Genomic DNA, 25134 nt, shown 5'->3' with positions numbered 1-25134 from the left:
AGGCGTCCCTCCTCTTCTCTCTACCAGAAAGACCAAAAGTAGATCACTGGAGACAAATGTAGCCCCTTACCTGCCTGGACAAGGTACCAGAGGAAACTGCATGAGAACGTTTACCAACTAGCCTTTATTTAGTAGGTATTTCTATATATTGCCTTTCCACAATTGGCTGCTCATGAAGACTCAAGGCCCTTTTCCTTTTTCTTGTCACTTCTCTAAAAATTCACTGTTCTGTATTGAAGATGCTACGTAACCTGGATTTCCAAGCCATCTCTTTGAGAACTACTCATTCCCTGGCTATTTCTCGTGTATACATGACGTATACATGTTAATAAACTTGTTCTTTTCTCTCTTGTTAAGGTGACTTTTAACATAGGGTCCATTCTAAGAACTAGGAGGAGTAGAGAGAAAATCATTTTTCACTCCACTACATGTTCCACAGCTTATTTTTGTTCCAAGAAGGCCAACCCCACCTTTCTACTCACCCTCTAAATTTATAACTTCCTCATAGTTACCAGCCAGAATGAAGATTTTTTCAAATGTATATGTTGAAGATTTTTTCAAATGTAAATGTAACAATTTCACAACTCAGCATAAAACTAACTGGTTCCACACAGCCCTCTGAATAAGATCCAAACTCCACAGCATGGCTGTAATGACCTACATAATCACACAGTCTCTACATTCCAGCCACAACACACTTTTTCCAATTCATAATACCTACCATGTTCCTTCTCATCCCCTTATCTTTGAATAGTCTGGGAATCAAATTATCTACCCTTCCACTTCTCTGGAGTAGACCCTTCTGCTGTGCTCCCATTACACCCACCAACTCCTGTCGCCCAGCTATTTCTCCATAAGCCTATAACTTTTATGAGGGCAAGCGCTCTATACAGCTTACTCTATCCTTAAAACTTAGTACAGGTCAGGTGTGGTGGCTCACACCTGTAATACCAGCACTTTGGGAGGCTGAGAGAGGGGAATTGCTTGAGCCCAGGAGTTGAAGACCAACCTAGTTGGGCATGGTGATGCATGACTGTAGTTCCAGCTGCTTGGGAGGCTGAGGTGAGAGGATCACTTTAATTCAAAAGGTCAAAGCTACAGTGAACCATGAGAGCACCACTGCGCACCAGCCTAGGAAACAGATGATGCTGTGTCTCAAAAAAAAAAAAAAAAAAAAAAAATTGGTATAATGCACAGCATTTTGAAATAAATTACTGATCAAGAGATGCAGAAAGTGGTATCAGAAGGCCTTGGAAGAGATAAAGTTTCCAAGAGTGAACATGATACAGGAAAAAAACTAAGCCAGTGAGGGAGAAAGATAGAAAAAAGGTTAGATGGATGTAACGAATCAAAAAAAATAGAAATATTATAAACAATGAAAATTGAGACAAACTGGTGACAAATCCTAAATCCTTTTAGAAAAGGCAAAGTACAAATATCCCTACTGTGTCACCATGAATTAATTTTTAAAAGTATAGTTGACAAATACATGAAATTTCTTGTTTGCTAACCCAGCAGATACACAGACCATTCATTTCTTCAGTTAATACTTTTCAATTGCTCTGTAAGATGTTAAATTATGAACACGTTTTTATTGCTTTAAAAATGTTTAAGTACTTTACTGATTCAAACTGAATCTAGGAGTCTAATACTACTACTTACCATTGCCATAGGGAAATGCACGTGCAGAACGACTATCATAACCAGAGGAATGTCCACTGTTGAAGAAAAAGATATATTTTTATGTCTGGTACAAATAAGTTCTGAATTTTCATAATGTAGTGCAAAAGGAAAAACTACAACTTTTATCCAACCACCAATTTAATGACAGCTTAGCTATGTAATTAATGCTAAAACATGGGTGGTTTTTTTGACCTAAAAAGTATTAAAATACCTAATTTTACAGAAAAATAGAATGTGCTAAAACTATTTAACATAAATAATCCAATCAATTTAGCTTAAGTCACAAGTAAAGTAACAGATACTTTCAGGCTATCAAAATATTTCAGATTAAAAATTTAGTCTTAAATAATTGGTTTTAATGGTTATAAATCAGTAATTCAGCCCCACTGACAGGATCAACAAAGAATATTTTTTAACATTTTGACTGAGAAAACAGAGACTTAATAAAGCTAAATCCTTATGTTCTTACAATTCATACTTTCTTATCATTTCCTTTGAAAATCAAATGCAGGGTTTGATGCTACTAATGTAAAGTTCTCACAAATTTTGTCTTTTTACATCATTTGAATTATTTTTGTCAGAAACACACTATTTTTAATAGTTTGCTACTTAAAAGGAAATAGCAATAGCTCTTATTAGTGATTTTTATCTGCCAAGAATTATACTTGCAGTTTATATTTAATAGCTTTTAAAATATTCACAACTCTATCAACCCTTTTGATAAAAAAGAAAACTTAGTCTCAAAGGGTTTATGAACCTTACCTAGCAATACTGTGTGATTTCTATGCTGTTCAACACCATGCTGCCACCCACAAGGGAAATATTCTTTTGTACAGCATTCTGGTTAACATAAGCCATAAGTACATGATACGGAAATATGGCTACTGCCACACAGAATGTATTCAGTCCTTCTTTGTGGAAGCTGAGATGGATCAGAGTATCAACGAATAATACAGCTTTTCTTGACTATGGTCCTGTAATAGTTTTCCCTACTTTATCCCAGAAGAGACATGTATTATCCATGATTTCCAGTAATTTATGCTGGTATTTCCCAAAAAACTGACAGTAGCTGGGTTTTTAACAGTCTAGGAGTTTCTTTAATCAAATGTGTCATAAATCAAAGCAAGATATTATTTCAAAATATTATAACTCTAGTTTTCTTTGCCCTGTTTTGATATCAGGCTACAGGTGCAACATCTTATATAAAACTAACTTAGATCTAGATTTACAAATTACAAGACAGATGCTGTGTTTATAAAATTAAATCTCTGAAAATATTTCCAAGATATGTATATGGTTCTTCTGTCAAAAGGCTATCAATGATCAAAAATCAGTATCTATAGCTGATTTACCTTTCTATTGTTGGTATAAGAGATGGAGGTGGAGCGCCTGGTGGAGGAGGAAAACCTGAAACATTCAATCATAAGATAAAAAATGTTAACAGAATGTACACTAAATGTCAAGAGTGAAACAAAGTTGCTGCATATCACTAAATTTCTCTGGGGATATGAATGTGCTTCTCTATGTTGTAATAAGAGACAGAAAAATGGAGCTCAAACTTATAAACAGATTTTTAGCACAATAAAACTTTAAATAAGCAGTCTGGTCTAATACACAGAGCACAAACTGGGAGTCAGGACACCGGTCTTATTTTCAGCACCACACACAGCCCATTTTGTAAGTATGAGAAAGATAATCTCAATGCCTTACCTTTTCCATACATAAAACAGTAGCCACCAGATATATTTGAAATATTTTAGAAGAAAAGCGGATAAAATAGTAATTACCTCTTTCAAAAAATATTTCAAGTTTTAGAAGTATAGAAATTTCCTTAAAATGTGTAATAGAAGTATAGAAATTTCCTTGAAACGTGTAACTTATAAAGTCTTACCAGTAAATGTACAGTACTCAAAGCTGAGAATTTCCACCATAAAATATGTTCAAATAGCACAACCCTAACAAACTATTTTACAAAGAAAGGCACATAATATAGTTTGTGGATTAGTTTATAACGGATATATAATTTGTACCTCTACATCATGGGTCTGCATTCTCAATAAATTCACAATACCTAAATGGAATACCACAGAATAATAGGACTAAAAGGGACCTGAACAGTTATCTACACTATACTTTCAAATTCAGATTGGCTATAAATCATCCCAACAGAAAAAGATTGATTCCAAAACTTATGATGTCAATTCCTTATGATACCAATTCCTTCCAAGTGTTAACAACTCTCACTACTATAGATGCACCAAATTATGTAACTTAAATCTCTCACACTACAATTCAGACACTGGCCTAAATGAGAACAAGAGGTATTCCACTGTCATATTTTCTATCAACTTGTAGTTATGTGAAAACACTTCCACTAAGCCTCCGTTTTAGTAATTCTACGAAAAAATAAATCTCAGTTGTCCGAATCCTTCTCAAAGGTCCACTTAAATCAATTTTTAGCCCCGCTTCAAACTGTTTTGATGTTTACCATGCTCTTCACTGTATTCAGGTTTATGATCTATAACTCCTCTATTAAACATCTTAAAAGTACAACATTTGGCAATTACCACGTTAGTCCTACAGTCCGCAATCCTACTTCACACAGCTTCACAGCCACATTGTTCTTTAAATTAAAAAGACACACCAATGGTTCCTTTGACTTTCCCTGATGAGTCTTTTTCAGACACATTCACACATAATCAATGCCTCTATTCCACATCTAAATATGTATACTGTCCTATGCTACCTAAACTTTACTCTTTCTGTTTATCGAAGTCATTTTGAACTGAGACCCACCCTTGCAAGCATTATCACCTCTCATTCTCTTCATACACTTTGGCTTGTAACAGTGAACTCAGTAAAACACACTTGCTACTAGGTGTAATATCACACTATAAAAAGAAATAACTGACAAAAATGTTAAAACAAAAACAAAAACAAAAACACTGGGCCACATATAAACTCCTGTTGATCATAACATTACAACAATAAACAATCACCACTCTAAGAACAATCACCTGACCAGCTGTCTGTCTAGTTGCTATGTGGTTTAGAACACATTTTCTCACGATACTAAGTTAAGCTAGCAGGATTAAAATTTAAAAATCAGAAATAATGATAAAGTCAAAATAAATTATCTTTCTCTTCTCTTGCAGTCACTACATTATATCAAAAAATTCATTAGTCTGTAAAGACATTTTAAAGAAAATTTTTATTTTATACCCTATACTGTTTTCCTTGCAAATTGAATAGGTAAGAATTTTCTCAGAATCTCTATTTCTACAGAAATGGGTAAGACAGGTATAAGAAAGCTAAGTATCTTAATCAAAACTAGAATGAAGCAAAGGCAGAGCTGAAAATAGGACCTTGAAATCCCAATAGCCTATTCCATATTCTAACCGCATCAACACCATCCTTCCTGTAACTGTAAGCTTAAAATTTCATGTTTATTAACAATGATGGAGAAAACATGAAAAAAGTTTTACCTGGAGGTGGTACAGTTATTGGAATACCTAAAAAACAAGTGATGAAATTTAATATAGTAACTGGATTTCAGAACCTGTTATGTATTTATGCCATCACCAAAACGAACTTTGAAATAAAACCCCTCGCCTCATTATCCTGGCTTATTCACTCAAGAGAAGCATTCTGTTTTCTTGCAGAGGACTAACAATTCAAGTATAACATACAACAACCTCCTTGATGAAAACCCAGTCTAACAACTTGATAACAAAGTTTCCCCCACTAGTTGTAATCACAAGTTAGACATCAGTTAAAAAGCACACTTATGCACACACAATTATCAAATGCCATGAATTTAATCCTAACTAAATATGATAATCAATGCCTAAGGTTGTTATTTTAATAGGAAAACTGATCTGTGGGGTTCTTTCTCTAATACTGCAGGTAGTACAAGGATAACTCAAGATGATGGATATTACTGACTTTTGTAAAGCTCAATATGTTTTGGTTCATTCAAGTGTTGACTGTTTTACTATTGTTGGCAGAAGTGAGGAAAGGCTAACATTTCCTTTGATTTCTAGAAGGAGAGAAAGGGGGAATAATCAATTCATATATATACACCCCCAGGGCACATTAACATAAATATGAATGATTTACTTCTACAGGTATTAGCAAATATTGAGTGACTCTGAGAAATAAACTATGTACATTCTCGATTTACAGGGACCAAATGTGCCCTTAAAGCCTAACATAAAATGTATTTACTAAATTTAAATTCAGCATTTTTAATTTAAGAGCTACATGAAAGCAATCTATGTGGCATGCAAATTTTCACTATATTTAGTCGAGGAAAAATGATAGATTTCTAAGCAGGAAAATAAAAAAAATTTAAGACAATTAAAAATAACTTTCTCATGAAAACTTTTATACCATAAATAATTAAAACAGTTGGCATGGTTTCCTAAATCCTATCTTAAAAACTGCATCAAAATTAGTCCAAAAAATAATCTAATTCATCAGCTAAATGTATGTAAAAAAAAAAAAGAGAGAGAAAACAAAATTGTTTTCAAGTCAAAGGAAACATATGCTAACACTATTTAAAAATGTTCTGACATGCATGTTTTATCAGAGTAAGAGACTTAGATTTAAAAAATCTTAAGTTAGCATATGGCCTTAAAAAAGACACCGAAGCACCTGATTTTAACCACCCATACAATAAAAACATATTCCAAACTTAGAAAACCAACAAGACTAAAGAAGATACATAAAGCAGTCATGAAGTTTCAAAAATCATTAGGAATCCACAAGTCTGCTAAAGTGACCCATAGCTAACGGAAACTCTCATCCATCCTGAGGTTACGTTCCTGTTTCCCAAATTACTAAAAGAATCCAGCAAACCATACAAGTTAGCAGAGTCCCAGACTCCCAAGTAAATGAGAAAAGTAAGGAAAGCAGAGCATTAAATGTTCCTAATAAATACTATAACCTAATTATCTAACAACAGAGACACTACTTAACTTCACTATTTGATCTAGTTTTTATATTTAAATAAATGATTATTTTCTTAGATTTAGAAGACAGAGATCTGTAAGATAAGATTTATAAGATAAAGGAATATACCAAAATCATCCACCCATTCTATATACTGTAATCCTAATAACTTTACCTAAATGAATATGTAAGCAGGATGTACCACTTAGCTAATGCTTACTACAGCTTATTAGAATGTAAATTCATGCAAAAAACTAAAAAAATTACTAGTCAGTCCCTTCAAACTTTAGTCCTCAAAAACATTTAAGCTATGAAACTTCCACAAAACACAGAGATAAAAGACATAATACTAAAGAATTAAAATTAAGTACATTACAAAAGTAGTTAAAATTACTGTCTGTCTTTAATGTTAATCTTACTACATAGGACAAAAATAAGCTACTGGAATTGAACACATAATCAAAGAAAAAATCATGTCATTTAAAGATGTCTTTCTAACCAATGCCTACATACCAGAAAGTTGGCATGGCAACTAGGAAGGGACCTTCTTGTGAGACCTCCATTTCATCTAGATATTATTTCAATGCAAATCTTTATTAGTAAATGTTCATTAAAACAAGGCTGTAAAGTTGATGAAACAATATGCAACCAATTCTTTGAAAATTATTGGATATAGTTTCAAACTAATACGTGATATCATATAAGGCCAACATCATTCTCATTTAAAAATCACTATTTAGTATTTGACCTTTCTTAATAAAAGAGAAACAGTATAAGGGAGGAGAAAATTCATCTCAAAAGTCCCTCTCCTCTCCCCTCCCAACACCTCCATCTTCCTGGCAAACACAGGATGACTTAGACAACAGACTTAAATAAGGCAAGTATTTTGTTTCTTTTCTGTATCCCCTATCTGAAAAATGAGTTTTAAAAAAATGTTTATTTTCCTGGAAAGCTACATGTAACAGTAGTAAAAGTAAATTTCTAGAGCTAGCTAAAAGCTTTTGGAAAAGTAATATTCAAACTGTAACAGACTGAACAGATTAGTGGTATTAAAACTTGAACATGCATCAGAATCACCTGGAGAGTCTCTTATAACAGACTGCTGGGCCTTTCCCCTAGAATTTCTAATTCATTAAGTCTAGGGTGGGACCAGAAAATCTGCATTCCCCCAAATTTCCCAGATGATGTTGCTGACCCAGGACTATACTATGAGGATAAATGGATCAGTTTCTAAACTTCTCTCCTGAACAATTTAATATTCAATATAGACTGAATAAATCCCATTCCAAATTTTTATGAAACAAAGTATTTATGACACTTAAAGTGCTATGAGAGCTTACATCATCTGACATTTTCAAAAGAGAAGATGATTTCTTTTTTTTTCTTTTTGGTTGAAACGGGGTCTCACTCCACTGCCCACTGTGAGTGGCATGATCATGACTCACTGCAACCTCTGCCTCACAGGCTCAAGTAATTCTCCCACCTCAGTCTCCCAAGTAGTTGGGACTACAAGTGTGTACTACCACGCTCAGCTAACTTTTTGCATTTTTTTTGTAGAGGCAGGATTTCGCTATGTTGCCCAGGCAGGTCTCAAACTCCAGGCTCAAATGATCCACCCGCCTCGACCTCTCCAAGTGCTGTAATTACAGGTGCGAGAAACCACGCTTGGCCTTAATTTTTGTATTTTTTATAAAGATGGGGTTTCTTCATGTCGCCCAGGCTGGTCTCGAACTCCTGAACTCAAGCAATCCACCTGCCTTTGCCTCCCAAAGTGCTGGGATTATAAGAGTGAGCCACCACACCCAGCTTTATTTTTCCAGTATATAATGCATATACTTAAATGTAAAAGGGGGTGGGGGTAAGACCAGAAATTCTATTTGGGAGATTGAAGGAACTGAGACAAAGGAACACAAAGGCAGCATTCCTGTTAAACATCATATTAAAAAGAATTTATCCATACTAAAAATTCCCACAAAATTAATAGTGGGCCTTGCATTCACAAAAAAAACTAAACAAAGATTGTGTATAAACTCATTCTCAATGTAGTCCATCATCATTTTATATAACTAAGGCAAAACAGCATCTAACATGGCTTTTAATAATCCCTGCCTGCTGGTATTTATGCCTCTACATACCTCTGGTATTTATGTCCTGCCCTGTGTGGGGGCTGAACATTATGACTTATTTCTAACACACACACAAAAATCAAAGTACATTACTTCCAAGACTCGGTTAGAAAAGACAGTGATTTCTATTTCACTGGCAGTCTCTCTGTTGCCTTCTCAGCTTATGTGCTTTGATTAAGCAAGCTGACATATTAGAGGCCTACACCAGTGAGGAACTGAAGCCCTATCAATCCAATAGTCTAGAAAAAAAACAACAACCAGAATCCTTTTAACAAAGAGGTGAATAAGCTTGGAGACAAATACTTCCTTAGTCAAGCCTTTAGAGAAGACAGAGGTCTGAGAGAGACCTTAAAGCAGAGGACCCAGCTACGCTGTTCCAGATTCCTGACCCATAAAAATTGTTCAACAATAAATGTATGTTGTTTTAAAGCCACTACATTCTGGAGTAATTTGTTATACAGCAGTGAAAACCAATACATGCAATAACCATCTATCTTTTCTCTATTTAATTCAAATGAAAGAAGAAAATGGCAGAATCTGTAAACTACGATTCCCTTTTCTCACTAGTATAACTCCAAGTTGCATCAGCACTATGCAATAGATAAACCTGATCACTTTCCTTAAGTCTCACGATTTGTATTTCAAAGCCATCAAACTCAGAAGTAAGTTTTACTCAAAAAAACAGAATACAGAAAGCCAAGGTTTACAAAAATCTTTAAATATCACATAGAAATGCTCTTTTATGTATCAGGATTTTTTTTAATTAAACACAAGCAAAAACATGTGCACACACACACGTATCATCTCATCTACCATGCACCCTTAAATACAAACCAGAATGTAGAAAGAATACTACAAAACCATTACTTCATAATTAAAACAATTACAAGGTGCAAAAAAGGATTTAAGTTATCTTTAGGGAAAAAAAAATAGTGTTAAAAACTGGTACAGTCACACATAAAGTAACCAAAATATACCAGCATACTTCATGTCTAAAAGGTAAAAAAGATAATCTTACATAAACTATAAAAGGGACAAACTATGTTATCTTTATTAGGATCTCTTATTGTTCTAATTTATAAAATTTAAAGCCTATAGAAAATAAACTTTTATCTTAGAAAAAACATTTTTGATAGAAATACCAATGTTTTTAATAGAGAACTTGTATAGAAATTATCTCTACCAGCTTACATACAATCATGAAATGATTGAAAGAGCAGTGTAAGCAGAAGGCAGAAATTAAACTGTAATTAGATTCAACAAAATGTGTCAATGGTATATTAAAAATGTAACTATTATAAAGGGTGCATCATGGAGGAGAAAACACATTCAAAAATCAACATCCTAAAGAAGCTTTTAATCTCTGTTAAATTTACATCTAAATAAATTTTAATTATGCCAGAAAATTATATTTATTACAGATAATTAGCATTGCACTCTATTTTGAATTTACTGAAAACACTGATAGGCAAGCTTCTTAAAATAAATATAGAAAAACTCAAGAATAAATAGTTTTCAAAAACTTTAAGGAATTCTTTAATAATATCTATGGAAAATGCTTACATTTCTGGCAAACAGTGCCAGTTAATATGAGGTAATCTGTTGGGTAAGACCAAAAAATGTATGGTATTATAAAATTAGCTTAATAACTGTTACATTCATAAAATCATTTCTCAACTAAAGAGATAAAATTGTACTTCCTCAAGGGCACTGATAATATTCATCCAATATAGGCCGAGCTTCTGCCAAAGCAATGTTCTGAACGTTTTGTCCAGGACCCTAGGGTCCTTGAGACCGTACTAGGGAATCTGCAAGGTCAAAACTACTGTCATAAATTTACTGAGATGTCATTTGCCTTTTTCATGCTCATTTTCTTACAGCTGAGTTTTCTGGAGGCTAAACAACTAGCGATATCACAATAGATTTAACACAAAAACAAACAGGAGAAATGAGATTTTTCTACTAAGCCACATAGTAAAGAGACTTCCAAAAGTGTAAAAAATAAGGCCACTTCCCACTAAATTTTTTAAATTATTCTAGGAAAAGTATAGTTATTTTTCATAAGAAATTTTACAATGTTAACATGTAATGAGTTTATTACACATATCTCTAAACTAATATTTTAATTTCTCAGTTTTAATTTCTAAGATTAAAACACAGATAAAACATACATAAGTAGAAGCTCTTTGGGATCTGCAGTAATTTTTAAGAGTTTAAAGAAGCCTGTAATGGAAAAGTTTTAAGAACTGCTGTGCTAAAGAACCAGATTGCTAACAGAAAAATAATGTAATGAAAATGCAGGACTTAGAGGAAACGCAGACTGACCCTAGATGTGAGTAGCTCACACTCCCAACCCAAATCCTATATATCATCCCTAACCCACAATTAACATATTTAAGGAATGAACAAGGTTTTAAAGTTCATGCAATTAGGCTGGGCATGGTGGCTCAGGCCTATAATCCCAGCACTTTGGGAGGCAGAGGCAGAAGGATCAAGAGGTCAGGAGTTTGAGATCAGCCTGGCCAATATGGTGAAATCCCGTCTCCACTAAAAATACAAAACATAGCTGGGCATGCTGGCACACACCTGTGATCCCAGCTACTCAGAAGGCTGAGGCAGGAGAATCGCTTGAACCTGGGGGACGGAGTTTGCAGTGAACCAAGATCACACCACTGCACTCCAGCCTGGGTGACAGAGCAAGACTCTATCTCAAAAAAAAAAAAAAAAAAAATTCATGCAATTAGTAGTACTAGATTACTAGTCAGACACTGATCTACAAGACAACAGTCTTTTAGGAAGAAATCTACTTCTTTCTAAAATGCAGAATCCTACACATCTGGTACCTAGAGATAAACAGTTAAACCATATAGCTAACTTTAAAAGCAGGGATGCCTGGTTTGTGGTCCAGAGTAGCTGGGATATATCTCAGTAAAGCAAAGACCCTTTTTCAACTCAGCAGAGTTCCGATACTAGACTACATTTCAATTGTTCCCAAGACCCACAGAACTAGTCATCTGAGGCTTAAGAATTCATACAAAAACAAATGAGTTCAACAGAATTTGCCTTTTACTCTTCAGTAAACTCCACTACAAAACATGAAGATCAAATATGATGACACTAAAGTAAATTAACACTTAAAAGCCCAAATTAAAAGCCTATCATAAAGTTACTCACTATCATTAATTAAATTCTATTATTTTAGAAACAAACAAAGTCAATCAGGCACAGATAGACAAATACAGGATTCCACTTATATGTGGTACCTAGAATAAGTAAACTCATAGAGACAAAAAGTAGGGGGCTAAGGAGGAGGGAAGGAGTTTAGTGGGTACAGATATTTATGAAAAAGTTTTATGTACAGATCATGGTGATGGTTACATAACATTGTGAATGTATTTAATGCCAATGAACTACACAAACGGCTAAAATGACAAATATATTGTATTTTACCACAATAAACAAACACACAAAATCACCTACCCTATAACATTAATGCTTCCAATTTTACAGTTTTTCTTCCAATAAAATACATGATTCAAATTATTCAAAGTGTTTCAAAACTGACTTTTTTAGCTAAAGAAAGAGTTCTTAACACAAGCCAGGCAAAGAGTAAAACATTAATCAGATTTTTAAAAAATTTGATGACTGCTCCTTATAATCTCCCTAACTTTCCTACCCACAAATACGCATGCACGTACTTCAACATCAGAGAAATGCTTTAACAAAAGAAGGTTCTAAGACATGTTACTGTGACAAATACACATAATCCAATAATACAATTTTCTAGATATAGGTACTGATTCATTTCAACATAGTTAATAAAGAAAACGGGCTTTCAAGCAAAACTGCCTGGGTTAGAATTCTAGTTTTACTATTTTCTAGCTATTACTTAGATGCCTTAGGTCCCCGCTTCCTCATTGCAAAATTAGGATAATATCTACTTCAGATGTTGTTCAAGAATCAAATGAGTTAACACATGGAATGTGCTCAGAATAGTACCCTAAAAAGTGAGCATTCAAGTAAGTATTAGCTATTATATCTATTAATACTCAGAAAAAGCATGAGACCACTCTAATGTATTTCTGAAAAAATTTAATACAATGAAAACTATTTTCTGATTCACTAGAAAATGAAATTGAAATAACAGATTTCTGAAAATTACAGAACTAAATTAGCCATCTTTTCTTTTCCCCCTCCAGATGGAGTTTCGCTCTTGTCGCCCAGGCTGGAGTGCAATGGTGTGATCTCAGCTCACTGCAACCTCGACCTCCTGGGTTCAAGTGATTCTCCTGCCTCAGCTGCCCAAGTAGCTGGGACTATAGGTGTGTGCCACCACCCCCGGCTATTTTTTTTGTATTTTTATTAGAGATGGTGTTTCACCATGTTGGCAAGGCTGGTCTAACCCTAACCCTAATCCTAACCCTCAGCCTCCCAAAGTACTGGGATTACAGGTATGAGCCACCAAGCCAGGCCCAGTGTTTGTTTTAAAGCTACTATTAGTATGGCTGCAGGGAAACACTATAAATACTTTTGCATTTCCCGAAGTCTCTTCCTGCTTTATTGTATTTTAACACAAAAATCTCCTCTACTCTTCATACAAATCTATTATGGCCAGAAATACTTTGTCCTTCCTGTGTTACTAGCAAAGTTTCATATATGTTTGCAGGTATGTGTTTAGGTGTTTAAGGGAGAGAGGAGGCAATACATTTCTCCACTTCTGTCAACTATTTAACAGTAAAAGTCCTTCAAATGAGAGTTATCTCTAACACCTTATAATTGTTAAACAGTAACTATATACTTATGCAATAAGCCCCATCTGCAAATTTCCAAGAGTCAATCACAAATTTTATCATCTAGAGAATTTCGGAGAATGAATAATAATTATGCTGCAATAGAAGGTAGAAAGTAGGACTGTTCCAGGCAAATCTGGGTGTATGGTAACTCTACCTATAAAAAAGACTTTTTAGGTAGCATCCTAAAATATGGGAATAAGATATCATTATTATATTTATCTCATCATATTCTGGACTTGAGTTTTAAAAACCTTAGAAGTCTAATCTTAAAAAAGGTAACATTAAAATACATTTAATTCTTAAAAAAAAACTCTTTTTCCCATTTTCTTTTGATTATTTCTGAAGAAAGCAAAAAAAAAAAAAAAAAAAAAAAAAATAAAAATTTTTTAAAAAAAAAAAAATGGAATATCTTTTAAGGTAATACTTTAAAAAGACTCCTGAATCATAGCTTTCTTTCATTAGCTGCTTATGATTCTTAGGTGATTGAAATTACAAAAAACACAGTATACTCGTCGTTCTGTGGTAAACAGTAACTGAAAACTACAGCTTTAAGCATGGCAGCTGGCATATATCTATGCAGCCATACTGTTATTTAGAGCCAGCGCCCGTCCTGATTGAATGTACCAGTTATAAATCTGAAAATCATCTTTGGTGTTATGTATACATAAATGTTGTTAACTCAATTAGCTAACACATTAGGGAATGGCAAGTACATACAAGACCACTGTGACTAAAACTGCAAGAAAACACAGATAGAAATACACAGCTTATGCTCTCCCCAACAGCTCACCTTCTACTAAAAGCAAGGAGCAATTCAGAGAGTCTCAACTTCAAGTATTTGGTTTTAATGAATTTGGTATCCTGCTCCGCATGTATACCAGTTAGGTATTGATTAAACCAGCATTAGAATTCACTTGAATCTGTACTCATTAAATGCTGATAGAACAGTATGAAGTATAAACCAAAAACAAGCATCCAGGGAAATCTGGATTTTAAAATATGGAACGCATGTAGCTGAGAATTAACATGAAGTAGATAAACAGATTAAGCACCAGAAAAATAATTAGCAGCACTCTACAGCATAATGCCATTAATCATCTAAACATTGTTCAAAGATTTGTTATACTTATGAACAAAGGTTACATGAATAAAAAATGGTCTGGGATAGTGGTTCATGCCTGTAATCCCAGTACTTTGGGAGGCTGAGGAGGGTGGATCACTTGAGGTCAGGAGTTCAAGACCAGCCTGGGCAACGTGGCAAAACACCATCTCTACAAAAACAAAAATTGCCAGTTATGGTGGCACACGCCTGGAGTACCAGCTACTCTGAGGCAGGAGGATCGCTTGAGCCTGGGAGGTGGAGATTGCAGTGAGCTGAGATCACACCACTGCACTCCAGCCTAGGCAACAGAATTAGACCCTGTCTCAAAAAAAAAGGAGGGGTAATTTTATCAGTTTGGAAAAAAAGCAAACTTCCAGATAATGCCACTGCCTATCTGTGTAGCAATTACCTCTGCAGCAATATTCTACAGAGTTTCTGAATATTCTTATACAAGCTAAGTACTTATTTTGTTGTCATTAGTTCATACCACCTCTGTCCCACTTACTTTAATAAACAATTAGTACTGAACATATAAAATGTTAGCCATCTGGGGATACTATATTAGTAAATAATGAAATCCTTTCATTCTGTCATTTGCAACAACATGCATGAGCCTGGAGGACATTGTGTTAAGTGAAATAAACCAGGAACAGAAAGACAAATACTGCTACACACAATCTCACTTATACGATCCAACTCAGAGTAAAATGGTGGTTACCAGAGGCTGGGGGCCATGAGTGAGGTAGGGGAAATGATTTTCAAAGGGTACAAAAGTTTAAGTAAAATGGAAAAAACAAGTTTTGGAAATCTACTGTACAGCTTGATGACTATACTTAATAATAACTGTACATTTCAAAACTGCTACGAGAGTAGATTTCAGAATGTTCTCACCCCAAAAAAATAAGTATGTGAGGTAATGAATATGTTAACTTGATTTACTCATTCTACAATTGTAGACATAATCAAAACATCATATTACACTCCATAAACATATACAAGTATCACCACCGATTAAAAATAACATTTTAAAAAAGATTTTTAAGAATTAAAAAAAAGAAAATTATTTCAAATCATTTACTACCTAGTAAAGTTTAAGTAACATTACAAAGGAATCCAAAAGGATTATTACCACAATTAATACTTTTTTTTAGTATCATTTATCAAATTTGTTAAAATATTAATTATTCCTACCTTTTATCTAATTCTTTTTAAGAGGACAAAGGATTCATATAGAAATCACAAAAGTCCTCATTTTGAATCACGTAAGTCCCCTTTCATTTGGTTAATACTCAGCATATTAAAGGCCCAAGAACCACAAATCTAATCCCAACTAATGGGTGGTTTCTGCTCAATCTACTTGTTGGAACAAGAAATTCACTGAAGTTAGAAATACTATTGCCGTCTGGAGTAAGGACGTCTAATCTATTCCAACATCCTCTTTCCTCTATTTTTGAGAGAACAGATCCTCTAAAGCCACAATTATTTTTTCATATTTTTCTTATGCTTTTTGAGAGTAGAGGTGACAATGGAAGGAAATCAAAGGCATTGAGGATGAAAGACAGGAGCAGTAGCTGACATTTAGAGGTCAAGGATGAATGTTAGGGAAGGCCTATTCAGATCATGCATTTGGCTCTGTAATCACAACTGGCACCTTAAAGACAGCTCTCTTGCAAATAAAAGTAAGTGAGGGCACATGGCTGTCCAGTATAAGCCGATTTTATTAATAGGAAGTAATGTCTAATACATGTCTTTCATGCTGCCCTGATGAGGACAAGCAGCTATTTTTTCATCATTTACTACTAGCTTTCTCCCTGGGAAGAAGTAATTATTACATCAATCAATCCTGTTAGTTTCATAAAAACTGGCTTAAGGCAGATAAAGATCAAAAACAAAGTAAAAAAGGCACCCAGATGAAAAATTCAAATAAAAAATAAAATTTGGAAATTGTGAGTTTTTTCTCAATTACCAGTAACCTGGTTTTTAATTAATAATCAAAAGTAGCTAAAAGTACAGCTACTTTTGAATCACATAGTATGATAAACACTTATATTACTTTTGTTTAAAAGAAGTAAATACCAGGTACCTGGCACCCACTAGCAGTCTCCTGAAAGGAAACCAGTATACAAAAAAAGACCAGACTGAAATATTAATTTCAATTTCTTCACAAGATATAATATTTTGATCTACTCCTATCCTAAGAGTATCTACTTTTTATTTTTTCAAACAAGTTAATACTGGTAACGTTTATAACTGAGTATGGATTTATACATATACTATTAGCAACTTGTTTGGGAATCATTATCATATTTTTGGATCACAAGATTAGTTTCTGTATATTCTTCTCAATTTTAGAACAATGTCTCTCTCCTATATTCAAACATCAAGACAAATAAATATCTGTTTCAGTTCAAATTTGTTGAAGAAGAAGTATTATATCTATTACTTTTAATGCAATGCAATCAAGATTCTATTTTATTTGTAAAAAATTTTTGAAGTTATTTTGCAAGTTATTTTTCTTTCAAAGTCAAATGTCTTATTTACTATTTACCCGGTGGTGGAATCAGAGGTGGAGCAGTGCTGACAGTCGGAGGAGGTGGAAGAAATGGAGGAGGTGGAAGGTGAGTGGGAGGAGCTCCTGGAGGGAAAAATGGAGGTGGTTTGCTAAAATTGTTGTCTACTTCAGTAGCAGATCTTTCAGAAAGGACCTAAAATTAGAGCATAAACAGATACATAAATATTTTTATCTAAAATTAATCTTAGTAAATTAATTTCATTTAATCTTAAGAAACAAAGTAAAAGGTAATTTAATTCACCTATGTAGTTTTGGTGGGAGAGTAATAATTCTACATGTGTGGTATGTGTGTACATATACTTATGTGAGTATATGCACACATGTACTTTTTAAAATGTGCATATTCAAATCTTTAGAAAAAACAACTGGATCATTACCAAAAAATTCTTAATAAAAAGTAATTAATAAAAACACTCCATACAAGAAAAGATTACTTTTATAAAGATAATTTAACAAGTATTATCTTTGTCACCCAACCAAAGTTAAAGTATTCAATTAAGGCAATGTAATCATTAATCACAGACACTAGCCTTTAGAAATTAATATGGCAAGAGGTCAGACATTCACTGTTCCCAGGGCCTGTCATCACCAGGTTGCAAAGTAAGAGACTGTCACGCATGCATCAACAGATGCAAGCAACAGGCAGCAAAATATGTAAGTAACTTTTTCATGTCAGCCATGTAACTTTAAGAACAGGGTTTATACTTGAAAAATAAAATAATGCAATGTTTGCAAAATGCTTATCTGTGTAAACAGGTTAAGGGACAGGCAACATGAGAAGCACCCCAAAGCTACTGAAAGCAAAGTGGCACCTCAAAATCTGGATTTTTGACAAGCTCCCCAAGGATGTGTAAATAAATTTGGCAAAGACCAAAAACAGCCAACATAATGTTGTATATTTAATTCATACTTCTCAAATCCTTGCTGACTAAAGCAATATTTTAAACATACAATCCCTCTTTACAATTAACGTTTCCTACATTTAAGTGTAGTGTTTTTCGTAGGGCTTATGCCAATAAGCTATTTCTTAAAGTATTTATTTTGAGAAATCATGGCATTTCAATGGTAAGAGGAAAGAAAAAAAGGATTAATACCTTTCACTGTAGCAATGATTTGCCTTTAAAGATGCTAAAAGGAACATTTCACATGATCAATTTATCTAAGGTAAGAATAAAGTGCTCTGGACATTTTTAAAAGTACTCAGAAAAGAGAAATAAATAATGAAAAAAGTATGGCCAAGCTGAATAGCTGGAAATTTCAGTTATTACAGTTCTAACATTAATCATACAACTTACTGATAACTCATCTCCCCTCATTTTTTCACCTAAAAACAAAGGAACTCTACCTCCCCCAGAAATGTCACATTAAATAAATTATGTATATTCATCCAATGAAGCTATCATGGAGATACTTTAATAATATTTTAAGAATCTGAAAAAATACAAATGATAATTTTAGATGAGAAAAAAAGGATACACAGAAATATAATTGTAATAGTATCCCAATTTTGCTTAGTAAGAAGAGATGTACCAGATGTGGTTATCTTTAGGTGGTAAAATCACTGGTAATCTTTTATTTTTTATTCAGTGAACCTATATGCAGGTTGAGCATTCCTAATCCAAAAATCTGAAATCTAAAATGCTCCAAGATCCAAAATGTTTTGAGCACCAATATTTTATTGCAAGTAAAAAATTTCACACCCAACCTCATATATGATGGTTCACAATCAAAACTCAGGCCCATTACATTTTACTCAGGGTTGCCAAAGGAAAAATCATTATCATAGATTAACTAATCATTACAATGAATTAAATAACTTATTTATGAAACACAAATGAATTTCAGGTTTAGACTTGGGTCTCATCCCTAAGATTACATACATACAAACATTTCGAAAATCCAATACACTTCTAGTCTCAAGCATTTTAGATAAGAGACACTCAACCTATATTATGTATCTAACAAGGAAAAGAAAAAACCCTATTAAAAAAGAATCAGAGGTTATAAATTCTAACTGGAAGTGCCTTTATAATTAAGGATGATTGGTTCCACATTTTAAATCTCTTTGTATCACCTAAAACAGAGCATAGCACTATGACTATTTGTTGAATAAAATAAATTAGAATGCTGATATAATCCTTCAGTTAAAGAAAATAATTTATTTTAAAATACTAAACCTGTATGTTGCTGTTCTCATTTGCCCGTCGCCGTCCTTCTACTCGGCTGATAGTTATAGTCTGACCAATAACATCAATTGCCCCAGGTAATCTCCTGTAACATAAAAATTGAATCAATTCAGTTTCACCTAATTAGATGCTTAAAAAATAATAAAATCATAAAGAAATAAAAACAAAAGGTGTCTGCAATAAATTTTAAAATGAAATCAGATCACAATACACTTTGAAAAATATTCCGGTGTTTAAGCTCACTACTTTTGCACTGTTATAAAAAGTTTCATTAAGAAATTAACTACAATCAATATATCCAACAATGATCATGTTAAATTTTAAGTCTCTGCAGACCTCTTCTAAACTTACTATTTTTTGTAGTCTCCAAATGAATTTATCTTTTGCGAAATTAAATGAGACAGCAAATACCAGACAAATGGAAATTTGGGGGCCACTACAATTTTAACACACATGACAGCTCTATTATAAAAACTTTAAATATTTCCCAAAAAGGCTTGAAAATAATGCTCATTTTGACACACATAGGATATTTTCCTTGTGATATAGTCCAAGTATTAAAAAAAATAAAAAGGGAACCAGTTTTCCATTTCTGGTAACTTGAATTTAGATAGAAAAGTTGAAATTAAAATTTAAATACTTGCCCTACCTCTATTTACAATCTCTTTAAAGTTCTTGAGGATATGGAAAAATGGTCTACCACAAAACGATGCTACAAATTTAACAGAAAAACTTAGTAAGCTGTATTTTAAATAATTAAAATAATGTTAAAAGCTATTATGCAGATGAAGGACTCTATAAAAGTATACATGCCTAAGATGATATAGAAGTCAATTGGAAAAATAGGAAATAAAAAGTGGATGCAAATTAAATGAATTTCTCTTCATCTATATTTCAGTTCTGAACAATTCTGCCTTTAAAACTTTATAGAAGTAAAACAATTAAAATATCACAGATCCTTCCAGTCACTAGATTAGGCTCCTAAAATGAGAAATAACAGCAGCTACCATTGGCTGGATGCCAAACCCGTTACATCTAAACCTCACAAAAACTTAAAAATTATTGTGTACCTGTTAAAGACAACCCAGGGTCCAAAGTGAAATCACTGACCTAAGTATGAATTAAATGGTAAAACTTAACTTTCAAACCTGAGTTTTTCTGATCCCAAAGCCTATCGACCTCCCCTTCCCTTGAGCTAGGTTTTCTTCCAGCAAGACAATTCACCTTTGAGGAATTTAATACTTTTCTGGAAATCATAGGTTAGTAAGAGTTTATATTAAGTAGACATTGAAACACTCCAAAAATAACTGTATGCTAACAAAGTCAGCCCTATTAAAAGTATATCATGACATCTGAAATTTCTTCAAGTACATAGTTCCCACCTACCATCTCTTGCCCACTTAAGACTTCCCTTCTCTATAATTTTAATACAATTTAAAAATGTTCATGCCTTTCTGACTTTATGCCTGGGTCATTGACTTCCCAGGTTTCCTCATGGTCCCAAAGATCAAGAATGATTTAATTGGAAGAATAACATATCCTCCAATACAGCTAGGGAAAGACGTTAATATATACACATTACAAAAATCCAAATATCTCGACGATAAGACAAACATTGCGTCAATTTCTTCCCTATAACTTAAATTATAAAGCTATGCCCACTATAACTGCATTATCAAAGCACATGCCATCAGCCCTCTGATATACAAACATTTCATATTCCAACATCCTATAAATACAGGTGTGCATTCTGAGGCTGTCGTTTCTTTTCCGTTTATGGCTGCCTAGACTTCATTGTCAAAATTTTTACTTTCACTATTTCCTTTTCTACTGCCAATCACTCAGTTCTCTCCTTTGCAGTTTTAAATTTATTCCCATAAAGAACAAATTCCACCAAATTTGCTTGGACTTGCAAGTCAGATAGCAAACTCTCCAAATCATTAAAAGTGGTAAAAATTAGATCGAGATATAAGACTAACTTTCCTGTTGAGGGGAAAAATTTCTACAACCTGTCTTTTACCATTTATTTCTAAGGATCTCTAGTTTTAAAAAATTCTGGAACACATTAAAGTGTTCAACTCTTAAAATGTACCTTAAATATGGTCAAAAGTCTAATTAGTTTTTTTCAGCTTTAAATTGATTTTTTTTGAATCACTAAAGATTCAAAATGACAAATACTATGTTTCTAAAAATATATAACTGAGAAATCAGCCTTAACAAGTATATATCCCTAAAGGGAGATTAGAAAATTATAATTCTCTACATTTGCATAACATCTCCTTATGCAGGTATTTTTTAACCACATAAACTGAGTTACTTTAATCAAACACATTAAGTTTACTGTTTTGTTCAGAAATGTTTTATGATAGACACATAGTATGTACCACAGTAACAAAAAGCACATTAATATCTAACACTGACAAATAATTTAAAAATCTAATGTTATCCTGATGCCATATTATGGAAAAAATATTGAACCATATTATTCCATGAAAGTTCTTAAAGAACAGCTTTCTCTTTCATTGCATAAAATGATTTAGTAGAGTTTCTCTATGAGGAAATCAACTACAACTTAGAGTTCCACAAAACATAGGTTAAATTAGGACAACAAACTTGTTCAGTAAGTAGACAGCTAATGCTATTACCAAAATTCTCTTCTCCATATTGGACTCAATCATCTAGTAAAAAGCTAAGGAAAAAACCAACCACCCTGGGTGTCTGAATCAATGTACAGTTTAAACAGGCAATAAATGTTCCCAAGATCCTCTACCTCCCCTCCTGGCACAGATGAATATAAAAATATCTCTGAAGTTACAATGGAATTAAATTATCATATTTTGATGATTCTGATGTCCCAGAAAGGATTTGAGGGCTCCCCGTAGAAATGCAACAGAAAGTTTCAAATCACAAATCAGGGCTAATAGAAGATAGACAAAAGGCCATAAATTTATCTTTGAAGGTCAGGCTCACACATGTGAGGAGGATTACTTGGGCCCAGGAATTCAAGAACAGTCTAGGCAACGTGGCGAGACTCTCTGTGTACAATAATTTAAAAAATTGGCCAGGCATAGTGGGACACGCCTGTGGTTCCAGCTATTCAGAGGGCTTAGGTGAGAGCATTGCTTGAGTCCAGGAGATGAAGGATGCCGTGAACCGTGATTATGCCACTGTACTCCAGGCTAGGCAATAGAGCAAGAGCCTATCTCAAGAAAAAATAAAATAAATAAATAAAAAATAAAACTCAGCTGCTTTTTCTTGGCAGCCAAAGCAAAGGTTATAATTAATAATTAATGTCTTTAACGTGCATAAGATTAAAACAAAGCATTTGCTCTGAAGATTGTTTTTCCCAGTAATGACAGCCAGTATTTATGGAGCATCTACTATGTGCAAGGTAAGCAAGGTTCTAAATACTTATATATATTTAGTCTTCATGATAAACCCATAAGGCAGCAGCTCTTACTCTTGTCATTTGACAAATGAGAATAAAGAGAAAAAATTTCTCCTTTAAGAGAAAATATGAATACAATAGTTTTTAAACTTTATGGACTACAAAACACAGTAAGGAATACATTTTACGTAGCAATCCAGTAGTCACATTACATTAAAAACTAAAAAGGTTCATGAAACAATACTTAAAAAGGAAAAACAATACTTAAAAAAGGACATTAAGATAAAATGTAATTTTGTTAATATTTAAATACTGCATAGAAAAAAGCAAAATAAACAATACAAAACCAAGAAATACTGGTTGGGACCACCAAATTGTTTCACAACACATTAATGGACTGCAATCTCATGCTTTTAAAACTATTTAAATAAAGTCTCCAATATTCCTACCAAAAAAAATTGAGTTTTACAGAGCTGTTTCTCACAATGCTCTTTAATGCTGAATGAAGCACAACAGCGCACAATTCAGTAAGAGCAATTTAATTTAGGAGAAGCAACACAATGTGGTCTGCTTATCTAGCGCTCTTAATAGGCTTGATCTAATAATTTAACTGTGCTTTTGAGAACAGTTCAAGTTCTTAACTAGCAACGTGGTTCTCTAAAGAGGAATCAGGAAGTCCCTGATTCTAAATAAATACCTAATGTATAGATGTAATTTTCAGGCAAGGGTCCAGAGTTTATAGCAAATTTTCAAATGGGTTATTGCTTGAAAGAAAGTTCATAACCTTATTTTTTTTTCCCACAGAAAGGACATTCAGACATAACCATATTTTAAAAGAATGGATGAATCACATATCGATGTAGAAATCTATGAATGTTTTCTCACAGAAGAGCTTCTAGTAAGAACTGGGTAGCACACAGTTCAAAGGTCCATTCTCTAAGAAAATAAGCCTAGAATGTGCCTATCTGATATTCTCAACTTGAAAAGAGATGCACTTGTTATGACATTTAATTCAGGTCACATATGTAAACAGCTCTGCATGGAAACTGTGTAGCATCTTTTAAGCTACTTTAGGAAAGAAATGAGCCTTAGAAGACATGTTGGATTGATTTAAGCACACAGGATGGGAAGGTAGAACAGTTCAATGGAGGGAAGACTATGAGTAGAGAGAAAAGATGGAGGGGGGCAGACATTATGTGCAAAATTTCTGCTTAGCAAATATATTACCTATCAATCTACTTGCAACAGAAGCATCATGCACCTTTGATAGTGGTTACCAACCAAAAGACATTCAAAGAGGCAGAGAATATGAATTAAATGAGAATCATGTAAAGAAAAAGACTGTGAGGTTGTAAAATGCTATGCAAATATCACCTCCCATTGTAACTACATCTATCACTTTACTTCAAAACCGCAGGTACACAGCTATCATTTGATTTTAATCTTTATGCCAACCCAGAATCAAGTCTCTAAATCAGTGGTTCTCAACCTTGCCTGCATATCAGAATCCTGATGCACAGGGTGTATACCAGACTATTTAAATCAGCATTTCTGGGAACCAAGCATCAATACTTTACTGAAGCTTCCTAGGTAATTCCAACATAGTCAAAGTTGAAGACTACAAATCTAAGGGCATATTCAAGAAACTGACAGACATTTTGTTACCTCCAGAAATAAAGTAGCAAATAAAAAATTAACATTTAACTCTTTATGGTGAAAAAATTTTAAAGTCCTACCCATCAAGGTAAGAATATCATCGATTACATATTTTTCTACTGATCTTTTAGTTTTGTGGTATTTGAGCCCAGAAATTAGAGATCAGCCTGGGCAACATGGCTGGTCTGACACAGTACTGTTTCTATACTGTGTGTTATGTTTCACTTTCACAAGCACAAGAATAATTTTCTGTATAATATACAATTTATAAAGAAAATTTAATATATTCTAATATTCAAGTAACATATTATTAATAAAAAATCCTGTCCAGAAAAAGAACCTAATCTAAAATAAAAATTACAGAATTCAAACCATCGTCTTCTGGACATGTAATTTATTTTCAATCAGTACTACAGTTAAAGAGACTGATAAAGCCCATGATCAAAGAGGAGATCCGACATTCACTGAGTGTGTCTGATTAATCTTTCAAGCCCTGAAATAGGTGTTTTCACAAGCTTAGAACTTATTCAATCCTTACAAGTACATCACATTTAAGGTAAATGGGCCAGGCTTGGTGGCTCACACCTTTAATCTCAGTAGTTTGGGAGGCTGAGGCTGGAGGATCACCTGAGTTTAGGAGATCAAGACCAGCCTGAGCAACATCGTGAGACCCCA

General features: G+C 33.5%; 1 protein-coding gene across 37 annotated transcripts in view; it reads right to left on the bottom strand.

Annotated features, from left to right (window-relative positions):
* FIP1L1 (factor interacting with PAPOLA and CPSF1) overlaps nt 1-25134 on the bottom strand; it is a 79268-nt gene that overhangs the window by 17804 nt on the left and 36330 nt on the right. For 19 of the 37 annotated variants that reach the window (XM_032274193.1, XM_032274213.1, XM_032274209.1 and 16 more), the window contains 4 exons: nt 19407-19500; nt 17206-17362; nt 3036-3090; nt 1663-1718 (listed from right to left, as the gene is read on the bottom strand). In XM_032274193.1, the coding sequence (XP_032130084.1) occupies nt 1663-1718; nt 3036-3090; nt 17206-17362; nt 19407-19500 (362 nt within the window). Of the gene's footprint in view, nt 1-1662; nt 1719-3035; nt 3091-5168; nt 5196-17205; nt 17363-19406; nt 19501-25134 lie in introns of all 37 variants that reach the window. The other 18 variants (XM_032274176.1, XM_032274212.1, XM_032274189.1 and 15 more) reach the window with 1 other exon arrangement.

Source organism: Sapajus apella, unplaced genomic scaffold, assembly GCF_009761245.1.
Source record: "Sapajus apella isolate SASKATOON/1434 unplaced genomic scaffold, GSC_monkey_1.0 scaffold5, whole genome shotgun sequence".
Classification (NCBI taxonomy): domain Eukaryota; kingdom Metazoa; phylum Chordata; class Mammalia; order Primates; family Cebidae; genus Sapajus; species Sapajus apella.
The sequence above is the reverse complement of the archived record's forward strand: the minus strand, read 5'-3'. Positions and strand labels throughout refer to the sequence as shown.